This window comes from Ahaetulla prasina, chromosome 4 (assembly GCF_028640845.1).
Source record: "Ahaetulla prasina isolate Xishuangbanna chromosome 4, ASM2864084v1, whole genome shotgun sequence".
Taxonomy (NCBI): Eukaryota; Metazoa; Chordata; class Lepidosauria; order Squamata; family Colubridae; genus Ahaetulla; species Ahaetulla prasina.
The window spans coordinates 25,954,146-25,970,167 of record NC_080542.1 but is presented as its reverse complement, the minus strand read 5'-3'; the positions used below and the strand labels follow the sequence as shown (position 1 = coordinate 25,970,167).

Below are 16,022 nucleotides of genomic sequence, written 5' to 3'. Positions count from 1 at the left end.
ATCATATCCTGCTTGTGGGTTTTGCAAAACCATTCTTATTAACTATGGTAGAGAAAATAAGAGAAAACAAGATAGATCTGGCTAGGTTTCTACTTTGATGTCAAACGACTTTACTTATATTCTTAAACACCATCTGTTATTACAAATATCAAGAAAACAATGGAGACGTACATTCTTTAAAAAATATAATTATTACAATTTAATACTCAATTATGGTACAGTCAAGACATAACCAGGGATTTCAAAAGAATAATTTAATATCAATTAATATATATCTTTCAAAAAAAATTCTTCAATTAAAAACGTATACAAGCTAGCAGAGATTTTGCAAATATACAAACAAGCAAACCAACTCCTCTCAATATACAAAATGTAAATTGTCAAATTTTGGATCCAATTTTGGCCCTCTGATTGGTACATATGAAAAAGCTTAGCCATGAAATCAGACCACAGAGGTGAAGAAATCTGAGCCAGCCTTGGTTGATCTTTTAAACTGTGTGTTTAGCTATAGTTTTTTCCCAATAACTCTCAAGTTGCCCCTCTGATAATTCCAGAAAGACCAACTCCAAATCCCAGTTCCATAACAAGCAAGGTTGACTGGGAATCATGGGGTTTGTGATCCAAAAGATTCAGAAAGCTACCACATACAATGGAGCCCAAGTAATGCCTGCGAAATGAAACTGCAATATAGAACTTAATATTATATTTAAAAGCAATTATATCTCACATATACTCACTAAAACAGCCCAGTTTCATGACTTTTCAAATCAGAGGAGGTAGTAGTAGTAACAACAACAACCTAGGATTATATTTATTCAGAAAACAAAAGCCTTAATACTTTCACTCATGTTACTCCTTCATATAGTCAACACATTTTAATCTCATCCAGAACGTTTTGGCCCAGACTCAATCCTACTACACTATATCCCTGGAGTCACCAGTTTGAAATAGCATCAAGCTCATGAACAATGAGGTTCTAGTTCTCACCACGCTTTAAAACACCAAACAGAAGACGAGCAAAAGCAACGTTCTTCTTTTAGTGATGCAAAACCCAGACCAGAATTCCCACAGAATTCTCAACTTCTATGTGCACATCAATTGGTTGTTTTTTTTTTATCTAAAAGAGGCTTTTCATTCCTAACTCTGGAATCCCAATTCCTCTTTTCTGGTGGAACCGAGGGGAATGTTGTCAGCAGCTTCTTCCAGAGATGTGGAAACCCCATGGACCCTCTTCCAAACTTTGTCCCGATGATCTTCTGCCAAGCAAGGCTCCAAGATGGCCGCCATTTGAGTGATTCTTCGATGGAAGCGGCAGCGATCACGAGCCATTTCTTCCCATGGGCCCCGACGGGCAGCCCGAGAGGCGTAGTCCCAGACTACTAGTGAGTGGACAGTGACCACTGGGGAGAATCGGACCTAAGAATGAAGGAAAGAATATGTGAGCTAATGTGGCAGATATTTCTAGGCGGGTGCTTGTTCCTATAAATGTTCCATATTACATTATATTATACCATACACTCTTATCATATTTATTAGATTTTTATCTAGCCTTTATTACTTTATAAGTACTCAAGTCAGGAAACATAAATTTCCTCTTATTTTCTCCACAATGATAACCCAGTGAGGTGAGTTGGGCTGAGAGAGTGACTGGCCCAAAGTCATCCAGCCAGCTTTCATGCCTAAAGTGGAACTAGAACTCAATCTCCTGGTTTCTAGCCAAGCACCTTAACCACCACACCAACTGATTTCTAAATTTAATTTAGGTCTAAACCAATGTTTTTCTTATTGTTTCTTCTTTTTCTTCTTTTTGTTGTTTCTTCTTGTCTCTTCTCTTCTTTTTTTCTCCTTTTCCAGCAGATGGGGCGGGCTCTGCGTCTCTCCATATTCACAAGGCACGTTTGTTATCTGCCACTTGACCATACTGGTTTTATATTTAGGCACTCCAACAAACCTATTCAGGGTCCTCCAAGCAGTATAAGGAAGGGCAGATTTTTCTTTAATGTTCAATTCCTTGTTCAACAGTCTCCTTTTAATTAGATTTTGTTTTTTATATTTATGTACGTAGTTGTTGAATTTAGATTTGTGAAAACTCGAGTTCCAAACCACCTTTAACAGCCAAATTCACTAGGTGACTTTAGGCTAATCATTTCTTACCCCAACTATTTCACAGGGCTGTTATGAGGATACAACTGAAAGCAAAAAATATTTTGTATGTTCCCCTGGTGCTTTATAGGAAAAGAGGGGACTAAAACAAGACATTTGTTTATTTGACTCATTTTAGGTGGTTTCCCAACTCATTTTAGGTGGTTTCCCGCTGTTTCTTTTCAGCGGTAAAGTCCTTTTCATTTCATCTTATCCCCATTATAATCTGAGATTAGAGCTATATCCCATTTTTCTTCTGGGCGCAGTGCGAATTTCACTCACAAGAGAGACATAAAATCTGGTGAGCTAAAAGGTAGCCACTGGCCTCTAACACCCAGTAATCCCCATGGGTTATAATCATCATAATTCATCATCAATGCCCAAGCTAATCCTTCACATGTCAATATATAAGGGTGGTTGAATGTTTTTTTAACTTTTGCCTTAATAAAAGAGAGGCTATTTCCCACTCACAATCTCCACCTTTCAAAAATGATCTTAAAACAGAGGCCCAGTCTAAGTTCAAATTGTCTGGCTTGTATGTTTGCTGTTTTTCTTTTTACTTTTGCAAAGAGGTTTGGCGTTTAGGGTAGTTAAATAGGGAGGGAATTTGCATCTGTCTGGGGACTTGGCACATTTGTGCAGAAGTGCTAGTAAAGCTTTTAAAAAGGAAATAGAAAACAAAGCCAGGAATCTTCATTTTATTTTATAATAGGCAATCTGTTAAAGGGAGGCAGGAAATGAGTCTGCTCGACTGGGAAATGTCCTAATCTTACATCATTTATTTCCTTTGGAAGAGACTTGTGATTCATAGTCAGAGACAATTAAGTAAAAATATGACCTCCATTTCTTCCTAATTCAGGCACTGATCTGGTGATTGTAAATTAATCATGTCACATCACATGAATTTTTTCCCTATTTGCTTTTCCACAGAGGTCTACTCAATTGGAACTGAATTCCCTGAAATTATGGAACGGGAACAGCATTTTGTGAATGATAAAAGACTTCATCTTTGCTCCCTCAGGCATTCAGCCTTTTGTTCTTCAACATATTCTTTGAAAAGAATTTTCCAACGGTGTAATCCTGACACCTCTTCAATAAAATGCTACCTTTTCCTCTAATATGTATGCCTCTAGCTGATAAAATACCACAATACTTTAATGACTGCTATATAGCTAGTCCTCAACTTACAACAGTTCATTTAGTGACCATTCAAATTTACAACAGCACTGAAAAAAGTTATTTATGAGAGTTTTTCACACTTAAGACCTTTGCAGCATCCTCATAGTCATGTGATCAAAATTCAGATGCTTGATAACTGATTCATGACTGTTGCTGTGTCCCAGGGTCATGTGATCCCATTCTGGAACCTTCTGACAAGCAAAGTCAATGAGGAAGCCAGATTCGCTTAACAACCATGTTACTAATTTAACAGCTGCAGTGATTCACTTAACAAATGTGGCAAGAAAAGTCATAAAATGGGGCTAAACTCACTTAACAAATGTCTCATCTAGTAATGGAAATTTTGGGCTCAGTTGTGTTCATAAGTCAAGGAATACCTGTATTTATTTCCAATAAAATGGATCATATAGCTTGGGACCTGGTAATTGAGGGTCTATCTGTCTCCTATAGCAGGGGTTTCGAATCTTGGCAACTTTAAGACTTGTGGACTTCAACTTCCAGAATTCCTCAGAATTCTGGGAGTTGAAGTCCACAAGTCTTAAAATTGCCAAGGTTGGAGACCCCTGTCTTATAGTATCTGTCCGCCTGATCTGGTCCGACAGGGTGGTGTGCTCCAGGTTTTTCCCTTTTAAACAATGCTGTTTATCAAGACCCCAGTAGCATGCCTTCTCTATTTGATTCTATAGAACTGTTCACTACCGTAAGTTTCTCCCAAGACGCAAGTGGCCCCCATGCTACTTGGAGCTTCAATAAATCCCAAAAAACTTTCACCCAGATTTTTGGCAACTTGGACTGAAAGCCCCCTTTTCTTCTTTTTCTTTGTTCCCATCTGAGTTAATTATTTTTCCTATTTTGACTCCTTTTTTTGTTTTATGTTGTTTGCTTGTTTCGTTTTTCACATTTTGTAAACCACCCAAAGTAACCAAGAGTTGGTCAGCATATTAAATAAATAAATGGAGCAAAAATCACCACTTTTAATCTCAGCAAGAAATTCAATTGATGCAACTTTGCCCACTACTGCACCTCTTCAAAAACAACATCTCAACAACACTCTGTATCATCTCTACTCTTCATCATCATGGTGAAAATAGTTTAAAAAAGCACAAACATTTCTCAAACATAATCATGTGGGCAAGTCTAAATTTCAATCAGTCACAGCCAAGAATAAAAATACAAGTGTTCATGGTTCCTAATTAAGGAGCTACATAAAAAAAACAAAGGTGGATTTTGAAAATCCTCATTCCAAACACATTCATAGAGCACACCTAAGTATTTTAGGACTCTCACCTTCTTTTTCACCTGGATTTCCTGCTGTGAAACTATTTTTGCAGGGAGAGGAGAAGTGTTTTTCCTGGGACTTGGTTGGCAGCATAGGTAGGTCTCCTGATTTCTTTCAACTTTTTGGTCCTTTTTGGGCAATGACTGCTTTGGGAGATGATACGATTCTTCAAGTTTAGAACTGGTTCTTGTCTGATAAGAAGAGACAATAGTTTTTTGATGGTTTTTGGGCTTCAGTGAAGCAATGGTGAAGTCTGTGAGGGCCTGAACAGGTTTGGAAAAGCAAAGTGGGTGGAAGGGATCATTGTTGAAATTCTCAAAAACTATCTTCTGTACAGAGTCCTCATCTTCTACTTCCTGATACTTCTCTAAGTCTCCTGAATTATTGCCATCAGAGCAAGTTTGGGTTTTACTACTGTCTTCTATCTCATCCTCACTCCACCAATCTTCTGAACTGTCATCGTCATCTTCTTCATCTTCTAATGGACTGTAGAATAAGGAAAGTACCAGAGAATTTTGGAAGCTACTGGGATTGGTAGGGGATTCCATGTTATATGTAGCTTCATTCTTTCCACTCGTTTGCTTCATTTCTGGTTGTTCCTCATCCTTTGAAGAACAAGGTGAACATATTAAGCTTTGTTTTCCACATATCAGTGGATCCTGGTTAGATTTCATGTTCGTCTCCAGTTCCTGGGAAACTAAGGTGGTTTCCAAAATTTCATCAAGGTCCTTATTAAAATTTAATTGTCCATTAGGATTTAAGCAGTCCAAAGTATTTTCCAAACATCCACAGAGGTCCAACTCTTTTATAAAGATTTCAGGATTGCAAGTATCTTCCAACAACTTAGGGGAGACATACTCAGAACTTTTTATAGTCACACATTCTATATCCTTTCCTGAAGAAGCTTGCCCATTATTTCTCAAATCAAATACTATCGTAGGACTTATTAAACACAGCTCAGAAACCCCTTCCTCTTCCAAATGCATGTTATTCACTGTAATGCTCCTTGAATCAATCAAAATTTGTTCAATGTCTTCTCCAAAAGAGTCATCTATAATCAAACTTCTCTCAGAAAGATAGTTTGTATGACTCTTCAGAGAACTGTGTTCTTGATATCTGTTTTCCCCCATCATCTTCTCAGTGTTGTTTTCATTTCTTTTAAATTCTCGGGCCTTCTTTAAGTATTTCATCTTCTCTAAGATGGGCAATGCTCTTCTGGCAATGCCCATCAACACAGTCTTCATCAGGTTTGTAGGGAAAGTCTGCCAAAAGTATAAAAATCTTCGCAACCAGACCATAGTGAGCTCGAACATATGTTGAGGAACTGGAAATATGCCAGCAGGAGTGGAGTTGACTGGTTCAGGAGGTAGAATTTTTGTCATTCCAGATCCAAAGGAATAGCAACTGTTGAGGAGAATATTTTGAGGTTCAAAGGGTGAGGGGAACTGGCTGGCCACGATACATGAAGGCATTTTAAATCTGAAAAGAAGCAATCGATGTTGGAATTTAGAGTAAGAACATGTAATTTGAAACTCAAGATTCTTGGACTATAACAAACTACAGGTCCTTGGCTTATGACTATAGTGAGCCCAAAATTTCTATTGTTGATCAAGACAGGTAAGTTAATTGTGCCCCATTTTACCATTTTTTTGCCACAGTTAAGTGAATCACTGCAGTTAAGTGAACCATATGGCTGTTAAGTAAGTATGACTTTCAACATTGACTGTGACAGGATTGACAGGATAGCACGACTATCATAAATACATGCCAGTTGCCAAACACCCAAATTTTGATCATCTGACCACAAAGATGGCTGCAACTGTCATATGGGTGAAAACCAGTCAAAAGTCACTTTTTTTAGTAATGTAACTTCAAGTGGTCACTAAACAAATGGTTGAACCTGTATTTTATATGAGTTTAGATCTGTACATCAAGTCTAGTACTGTCCTTTGTCTCATACAGAACTCTTTCCCATCATCTGCTATCTAAACCGTTTTTTAACAATATACCTATTTAGGACTGAACTCCACTACTCACATAGCGTTCCACCAAACAATTTACTGTAGTAGTATTTTTGTATTTTTATGCAGAAAACCATGACAATTTTAAGACGTGTGGATTTTAAGCATAGATGGCTGAGGAATTGTGGGAGTTGGTCCACACATCTTAAAAGTTACTATGGTTGTACTGTGCATATACAGACACACACATAAATATACACACACCCTAATCCACCAAACATTTTACTGTGGGTAGTTTTTTTTTTTAAATTGCAGGAAATAACAAAATAAAAATGTGAAGAATGAAGTAATTTAAAAAAAAACATGGAAATATCAATTAACATAATGATGTAATAGACCAGTCTGTTAAAAAAATACGTTTTGACATATTTTCTAAAGATGATCGTTTAAATGTGAACCTAGTAAGCAAAGGAGTCATGCTGTGATTGAAAATCAAGTCACAGATAATCCTCACCTTATAACCATTCTTTTAATGATAGGCTTGGAAAAAGTGACTCACGATCTGTTCTCATTCTTATGACTGTCACACTAGCCCTGTGGTCACGTGAATGCAATTATGGACCTTAACAACCAAGTCACATTTACAACCTGTTGCAGCAGCCTGTGATTGAAATTTGTGACTTTTTGCCAATTTTGCCAAAAATTACTTGTTGGGGAACCTGGATTCATTTAATGACTACATGACTCACTTAACACCAGTTGTAAAAACTGTCATAAAATCGGATTTGATTTGACTTACAACAGGAATTCTGGTCCCAGTTGTGATCACGAGATGAGGACTATATTTCATTCTAGATATTCTGATCCATAACTCGTAACACCCTTAAGCTGTAGCCAAGACTTCTGGGCATTGCTATTCAAGAACATCTGAAAAACTGTAATTTCCCACCAACTTTCTTAAAACTATTCTGGTTAAAATCTCTTAAGTTGGTCCAGAAAAATAACTGGCATTCTGGCACGAATTTTTTATATTTTTTTAATATGACTAAAATACATGATATTCTTTTACTGCAAAGTCTGCAAGAATATTTTTAATTTTTTTTCAGAGGAAAAACAAGGGCATTTAAGATTCAAACGCTGAACCTCAAAGTCAGAATAACAGAGTTGGAAGAGACCTTGGAGGTCTTCTAGTCCAACTCAGGAAGGAAATCCTATACCATTTCAGACAAATGGTTGTCCAATCTCTTCTTAAAAACTTCCAGTGAAGCCTGAAAGAGAACAGGTTCTGGTATTTGGAAAGTCACAACTCCAGCATTCTTTGGATATCAAAGTGGAACAAATTCCCTTCCAGGGCATCCTTGTTCCTCTGCTAATCCACTTTTTTCAGCAAAGGCCAAACTCAAAATAAGCTTTCGGAAACAAGAGCTGGCAAGTGGAGGCACGGGAAAGGGAAAAGGCTGGAAGATCACATTCTTAGGTGCCTCAGTCCCAAATTCCAGCACAATTCCTTCTGCCCCCTACCTGTAGGGCAGTTCACCTGCCAGCTTTCTTAGGGAAGGTTTTCACCGGTTGAGGTGTGTAGGCTGAATTCAGGGCGCGCCCCAGACAAGTTGAAGCAAGTGCCCCTGGAACGCTGGCAACACCCCAGTCCGGAAGAAGGGGGGGAACGGCGCACACACATACACACACACACAGAGTTCGGATGCTGAGTGTGCAGCTGCCGGGGAGAGAGGAGGAAAGACAATCCTTCTGACCCACAACAGGTTAGATCTGGAAGTGGGGGGAGGAGGGGAGGAAGGGAATATATTCACAAAGGGAATCATCAATGTATGAGAAGCCACACGCATTACAAAAGAGCAGAAAAGTTTGCAAATGATTGTGGAGTGAAATTCTTTTTGATGGTTGATTTGAATGATCAGACATTATCAGTATGAAGAGTTTGGATTCTCAAGAAGTGAGAAGGTACTAATGGAATGTAGAGGAATATTATGGAAAGAGAGAAGAGAATTGCAAGGTGGCTTTTGCTGAGGATATCTAGTTCTTTCTGAAAGAGGAGAGTAAGGAGGATTCAGTGAAGAGTTTCCTAAGAAGCATTTGGTGGACAACAAGCAGTAGTATTGGAATGCCAGCAAGGGGGTGGGTGGGCTGCTAAAATTGGAAGCTGAGTCAGGAAGAAGAGGGTGATTACTTTGGGGGTGGGAAACAGAAAAAGGGGAGGGAAGTGAGAGACTCAAGAGAGTCCATAACAGTCCCGATTATACTGCAAAAAAAAAAAAAACTTAGAATATTTTTTGGATGAGGAATCTCAACTAACCCTTCTGGAGGGCACCAGTTCTCCATCCTACACTTTGGAGAACCACAGACCAAGACTTGAAAAATTCATCTTGCTGGAGGGACCACAAATTAGAGAAGGGACAGCACCTTACGAAGGGGGGGTGGTGGTGGCGGCGGTGGCGGAGCAAAAGCCAAGGACATTTAGACTTTCTGGGTTGGGGCCCAGAACCGAGGGATGGCGACCCACTACTCTTGTGTCAACGGAGGAAAAACAGTTCTGAGAACCGCACGAAGCGAGAGGAAAGCTTACCAACAATTAAAAAGGGTGGATCGCTTGGGTGGATGCCTGGGAAGGCACCCGAGAGGGCGGAGGTGGCAGGGCTATCATAATGCCAAGCCGGGACATCTGGCCCGAGTTCGGAAAACCCAGGGCTTTTCTGAAAACAGGCGTTGCCTTCGGGAAGTGCCTTAAGCACGTGAGAAACAGAACACACGGGATGGGGAGGCGGGGAGTCAGCTTGGAACCCCGCATTTGCCGGAATGAGCAAGGACATCGAGCGGCTGAGCCGATCACCTAATAGGCCAAGGGATCCAGGAGACCAAGAGGTCAATACATTAGGGGGAAATATTTTTGGGGTCTCCCCCCCCCCATCCCAAAGAAAGATCTAATGATTTTTAACCCACCTACCTGTGGATTTTTAGCCAGTAATAAACTCGCTCCAACATGTAACCGCGGGATAAACGCGAATAAGCGGCCGGACGGTAGGCTTTACAAAACAGCAGCTCTTCTCGGAACGAACCATTTCGCCCTATCGAGAATGACCTTTGCTTTTTCTGTGTCGTTTAGAACGGAATGTTTGAGAGCAAAGCGAAACCCGCAGGCACTTTATATAGACTCGTTCCGCAAGGAGAACGTCATCGCATTGTGACGTTGAGGGTACGGGGCGTGGCCAGGGCCGCAGACAGAGAGAGAGACGTGAGGGTTCTAGAAGGGGAAGGGGCGCGAAGGAACTGGTGACGTCAGAGGAAATTTTGGTGACCGACGGCGTAGAGGGGGGGCGGAGGTGGGGATTTGGAAGTTTACCGAATACTTTCAATCTTCGTTTCTGGAGTTTAAAATACCTTACTTGGAAAAACTCACTTTGTTTTAAAAACATCCATCGCGATTAAGAGAATAACGTTGAGAGACTCTAGGGAGATTCTCAGTCATCCAGATCATGGTTGTCCCAAAGGTGCTTTTTCAAGAGGCTACAAATTTGTAGAATTACAAACTGAAAAATCTACAACTGGTTCTTTCTATCTTTGATATTATGATCACAGATAATTTACATGACACACACACACACACACACACAAAACCTTAGTCCTGTTCAAATGCACACAAATAAATCTACAGTAAGAATAGAATAGTCTGAAGCAAAATAAAGAAAAACATTTTTATTAAACTTTTTTTCAAAATTCTTTCCTATTTGGTAAGCAAGACAGGAAATGAAGGATATTTTGGAGGAGAGAGATAAATTTTATTTATACTGTGCCACCATGGCAACCTTTAATATGTGTGAATTTTAAACATGGCTGGCTAAGGAATTCTGGGAGTTTAAGTCCACACATCTTAAAGTTGCTATGGTTGAGTATGCATAAACAAATACACTCATAAACACATACATACAAAAACACTAATTTGCATGTTGTAATAAAGTGCAACAAGGAAAGGACACCAGGGGTTCAGATGATTTTCTTGCATAATACACGCTGACTACATTCATTTCTAAATTAGAAAGTATGGCTGCTCAGCTTTAAAATTTATTGTTAACAACCTGTTTGAGCAGTTCATTACTGTGCTACTGTATCCTTGGTGTTATGTATTGGAATATATATATAGTTGTATTAAGCGCTGCTAAAGTGAAACTAACCTTTAGATGACCCTAACTGTTAACTTCAACTGTTTTGGAGGGAAACTTAGAACATTCATATTTGTGCAGGCTTTTTTCAAGTACTGTGATTGGTTAAGGCCCTGGGTCTAGAGCAGAGGTCAGCGACCTCTGGCTCTTTCACCCCTCTGCTGTGGCTCCCTGTCACTCAAAATATGCATCACAACTGCCAATGTGTGACACCCACCAGCACACGATTTATTGAGCTTTTCAACCTCCAGTAGGCCAACCATAGATAAATCCAAGAAAAGAAAAGTTTCAGAAGAAAACAGAACATTTAATTCAACTACATATGCTAGTTTTGTGACTGCTCAAGAAATAGTCAAGCACAGGAAGGGTTTTGTGGCTCCCGGTGTTTTCTGTGGGAAAAGGGTCCAAATGGCTCTGAGTGTTTTAAGGTTGCAGACCCCTGGCCTAGAGTATAAATTACATGCATTTGCCTGCTTTTCCTCAGTTCCAGTTTTGAGTCAATAAATGTTGTAGCTATGCTGGTTTGCTTCTTGCCTACTGAAGCCCACTACACAATTCTTGGTATCCTTGGTATTAAATGTCACCTCTTCTAGAAATGCACAATTTTACATTCTTCTGGTTTACATCTGCAAAACAAGCCAAATTCACAGTCTATATATCAGTCTTCCCCAATTTATGAATGAAGTTCCTAAGAGGTCTGTAAGGGGCGTGCATAAGAGCACAAACGTGCCTACTGTTCCCTGTCCTACTGTTTCCTTTCATTATATCCAATTTATATAGTTATTACATACTTATACTCATATATATGCTTATATATTATATAACTTCATGCTTATGCTTATATATACCGTTGTGACAAAATAAAATAAATAAAAAATAAATGTGTCCCAGGATAATGTTGTAGGATCCAAACTGGGTCTGTCACCAGGAACAGAGGTTTTGTCTTCTGAGCTTTCTGACTTGTGTTAGAGCCCATCCTCAAGAAACCACTCTCTTACCCCAATGACATTCTGGTGAGAGAGAAGTTCCCTGAGGATGGGCTCTGGCATGAGTCCGAAAGCTCGGAAAAGTAAACTTCTAGTCTTGGTGACCCACCCAGATTGTCTCTTCTTCACATTGTTTTTTAGACGTATATTGAATATCAATTTCTATCAACTTCAGGTGACCAGAGATGATGAAAGTTGATGGCCAGTAGATGTGGAGATGAGGATAAAGAGACATGAATTAAAATGAAAAGTGGAACTATTAGTATATTCATGTATGAACCTGACAGGAAGATTGTCTCTACATTATACAGGGAAAATGTTATGAAGGTGGAACCCAAACATCTCAGGTTCCTTCTGAAATAATTAAAACATGCCATTTGTAATCTGTTGTTGTTGTTGTTGCACCTGCTGCTGCTGTTAAGTTATTCAGGCACTTCTGATTCTTTGTGACAAAATAGACCACATTTTGCCAGGATTATTAGTCAGTTACTGCTTATTTAGATTCTTGTGAATCTCACGCTCATGCAATTAGTGTTACTATCTGGTCATCTGTTCTTCTGGGCCTCTTTTTCAGTTACTATACCTCCTAGACAGTGGTGGGATTCAGCCAGTTCGCACCACTTCTGGAGAACCGGTTGTTAACTTTCTGAACAGTTTGGTGAACTGGTTGTTGAAAGAAATCATTAGGGCAGAGAACCGGTTGTTAAATTATTTGAATCCCACCACTGCTCCTAGACCCTGGTCTTTTCTATTGAATCTTTATTTTATTTTATTTATTTTATTTTGCACGATATATGCTTTTAAAAATTAAGCTTTAGTTTCATTGTCAGTGCTTCCAATCTGGTTTACTTCACCTACTATTGAATTGTTTGATCTTCTTGCAGTCATAAGTTTTGTCAAAAATTTTCTCCAGTTCTACAGTCTAAAAGGTATCACTTTTTCTTTGTTCAGCCTTTCTAATAGTCCAAAACATTATTTATTCCTACTGTCCGCATGATGTCTCTGCATTATACAGGTAGTGCTTGACTTACAAGCATTTGTTAGTGATCGTTTGAAGTTACAATGGCACTGAAAAAAGTGACATGATCATTTTTCACTGATGACTGTTGCAGCATTCCCATGATCACATTATCAAAATTGAGATGCTTGGCAGCTGACTCATAGTTATGACAGTTGCAGTGTCCTGTGATCATATGATCACCTTTTGAAACCTTGCGACAAGCAAAATCAATGGGGAAACTAGGTTCACTTAACAACCATGTCACTAAGTTAACAACTGTGATAATTCACTTAATAACTGTGGCAAGAAAAGTCATAAAATGGGGAAACATTCACTTAACAACTGTCTTGCTTCACAACAGAAATTTTGGGCTCCGTTATGATCATAAACCGAAGACTACCTATAATGATTAAATCTACAAAGATTAAGTTACTTCTTCAGCTTCTTTTTACCTATCTGGATTAGACTGGTATTGTTTGCTAATGTAATTTTAGATTTTAAAGACTCAGCTGCTGACTAGCCATTTTATTCTCATATTCAACAAGATGATTTCTTAAGCCTTCCTTGCTTCAACCATCAAAGAATATAATCAGCATATCTGAGTTGTTGATAAAGTATTTTATTTAGCAGTTTTAATCCCAATTTCTGTGTATTTTATCCAATCCCAAAAGACCCTAGGCTAGGCATGTCCAACCTGCCACCCTCAGGCCACATACAGCGCCAAACAATTATTTATATACTTTAACTATACTATATATTTTACATGTGATCCAAGACAATTCCTCTATATTTAGTGTGGCCCAGGCAAACCAAAAGGTTGGACACACAGGTGTTAGGCAGATAACAATTTCATAATAAAGGAAAAAGAAGAAAAATATATAACACAAGGAATACCAAAAAAGTCAAAAAATAAAAACTGGAAAACTACCAAAAAATATATTTGTCTTTTCTCTGCTTCCATAGCCTCTGATTTATCAGAGATTTTGCCTTGTAAAATTTTCTAAACCATCACTCCCCAAAACTTAAAAGAGTGAAATTATCGGGTTTTTTTGCTGACGATTGAAAATTAATGTGCAATTAAATCAGCCCAAATAGGTAAAAGGAGTACCTCTAACCCTTATAAACTCTAACCCTAGCTGCATTATTACTAATACGTATGGTGATCAGATACATGTACAGATATGACAACTGTTAGCTTAATCTGCATTAGTACAAATTAGTCAAATGTAGTCTATTCTTAAGTAGGATGTACGATTATTTGAATAATATGTAAATTAATCTGAATGGGAATTCCTAATGTGTAACACGTTTACTTTTCATAGTTAGTTGCATAGTTTTCAACAAAGGGTTATAAAACAAATAGTACTTCTGTTTAATGTTTCTGCCACCTTACAGTACATTCCTTCCCCTGATGATCCATTCTTGTTGATTTACCTGAAATCCTTCAAAACTTGGTTACAGGTGGTAACACTTATGACCACAACTGAGCTCAAAATGTCTGATGTCCAAGCAGGTGTTAAATGAGTTTTGCCTGATTTTATGACTTTTTTTTGCCACAGCTATGAAGCCACTCACTGCAGTTGTTAAGTGAATCATGTGGTTGTGAATCTGCCTTCACCAAATGACTTTTCTTGCTTTCTTGCTTTCAAGATCACAGCTGCAATGCAGATTTATGGATCTAAAGTACAAATAGTCCTCGATTTACAACACTTCATTTAGTGACCATTCAATTTTACAATGGCACTGAAAAAAGGGACTTATGATTGTTTTTCACATTTACAACCTTTGCAGCATGCCCATGGTTATGTGATCAAAATTCAGGAACTAGATCAGGGATCTCCAACCTTGACAATTTTAAGCCTGGTGGACTTCAACTCCCAGAATTCTCCAGCCAGCTTTGAAGTTGAAGTCCGCCAGGCTTAAAATTGCCAAGGTTGGAGACCCCTGAACAATGTGACTTACTCATATTTATGACTGTTGCAATTTCCCAGGGTCACATGATCCCCTTTTGCAATCTTCCAGCAAGCAAAGACAAGGGAAAGCTAGTTCGCTTAACAACCATGTGACTAACTAAACAACTCCAGTGATTCACTTAACAACTGTGGCAAGACGGACATTAACAAATGTCTCACTTAGCAACAGAAATTTTGGACTCAATTGTGATCATAAATAGAAGACTACCTGTATTGCCAAGCTTCATTTCAATCATTTTTCAACTATTAAGATTCTTTCAATCGATAAATTTTATAACATGCACTGGCTGAGTTTCCTTTAATTCTTAGTGAATTTTTAAAAAAAATACATTTATGGACAAAAAATACCTCTTCTTTTGGGATAAAAAGCAAAAAAGATGATTAAAATATTGATTTTGGAAATTTATGTTTGGACTAAGGGTCCAGATGGACTGAAATAAGATTTTGAAATTAATTAAAATTGAAAGAAAGAGAGAGAGAGAGAGAGAGAGAGAGACGAAAGAAAAGACTCTTTTTTGTGGGAACATGCTCTTTCTTTAAACTATTAAAACATGATAAAATGAGAATTTGAACATTGTACAATACAAGGAACTAGAAGGAACTAAAGATTACAATTAGAGGAAAAGAGCACTTAAATTTGACTTACCAATACAAAATGGAGCAAAATATTTTAACATTGAATATATTGCAAAATATTGGTGAGCAATGGATCCAGAAATTAATCTTAAAAGTGTCTGTCATTATTGGTAGATTGTTTTTAAAATACATTATTGAAAAGAAACAAGTTTTATTCAACAAGATTGAGATTGATCTGAAAGTGGATTTAAAAGTGGATTTAAGAAGAAGAATGATATGGAAAAAGATGTTAGACCAGATATACAAATGAAACCAGATGATGCTTTAATAATAAAAACTATGTCACTTTTTCTCGCAGTCGAATAGAATAGAATAGAATAGATTAGAATAGAATAGAATGGAATGGAACAGAACGGAACGGAACGGAACGGAACAGAACAGAACAGAACAGAATAGAACAGAACAGAATAGATTAGATTTTTTTATTGGCCAAGTATGATTGGACACACAAAGAATTTGTCTTGGTGCATATGCTCTCGGTGTACATAAAAGAAAACAAGGTTGTTGTTGTTGCAGAGGAATATAGGGAGATAAAAAATTATAAAAAAATAAAGGTAGAGTTAAATATATGTATATCAAATATACAAATGGCAAATCAAAAGAAGGACTTTGTTCTACATTGGATATGCATAAGAGATATGTTAAAGTTCTGAAAGATTTTATTAAAAGGGACAAAGAAAATGAAAACAAG

The 16,022-nt window shown here is 38.0% G+C and overlaps 2 protein-coding genes across 5 annotated transcripts in view; one reads left to right on the top strand and one right to left on the bottom strand.

Moving 5' to 3' along the window:
• Nucleotides 1-86: 86 nt before the first annotated feature.
• Nucleotides 87-9,741, bottom strand: PPP1R15A (protein phosphatase 1 regulatory subunit 15A). Of its 2 annotated transcripts, none has more exons than XM_058180632.1 (3): nt 9,520-9,741; nt 4,609-6,079; nt 87-1,416 (listed from the first exon to the last, which is right to left on the bottom strand). In XM_058180632.1, the coding sequence occupies exons 2-3, from the start codon at nt 6,070-6,072 to the stop codon at nt 1,138-1,140; spliced, it is 1,743 nt and encodes a 580-aa protein (XP_058036615.1). In that variant the 5' UTR covers nt 6,073-6,079; nt 9,520-9,741; the 3' UTR covers nt 87-1,137. The 2 variants fall into 2 exon arrangements, with proteins under 2 accessions (XP_058036615.1, XP_058036614.1); XM_058180631.1 differs by having other exon boundaries at nt 91-1,416; nt 9,524-9,740.
• PLEKHA4 (pleckstrin homology domain containing A4) overlaps nt 8,207-16,022 on the top strand; it is a 97,131-nt gene continuing 89,315 nt past the window's right edge. For all 3 annotated transcript variants that reach the window (XM_058180628.1, XM_058180626.1, XM_058180622.1), the window contains exon 1: nt 8,207-8,324. The gene's annotated coding sequence lies outside the window, so the exon portion shown is untranslated. The remainder of the gene's footprint in view (nt 8,325-16,022) is intronic.

What these genes read in the sequence shown, in the direction of transcription:
- PPP1R15A (XM_058180631.1), bottom strand. Translation starts at nt 9,561, where the DNA reads ATGTTGGAGCGAGTTTATTACTGGCTAAAAATCCACAG. An exon ending in TACTGGCTAAAAATCCACAG is followed by an intron (nt 6,080 to 9,523) that starts GTAGGTGGGTTA and finishes GCTTCTTTTCAG; the next exon opens with ATTTAAAATGCCTTCATGTA. An exon ending in AAATCCAGGTGAAAAAGAAG is followed by an intron (nt 1,417 to 4,608) that starts GTGAGAGTCCTA and finishes CTTCATTCTTAG; the next exon opens with GTCCGATTCTCCCCAGTGGT.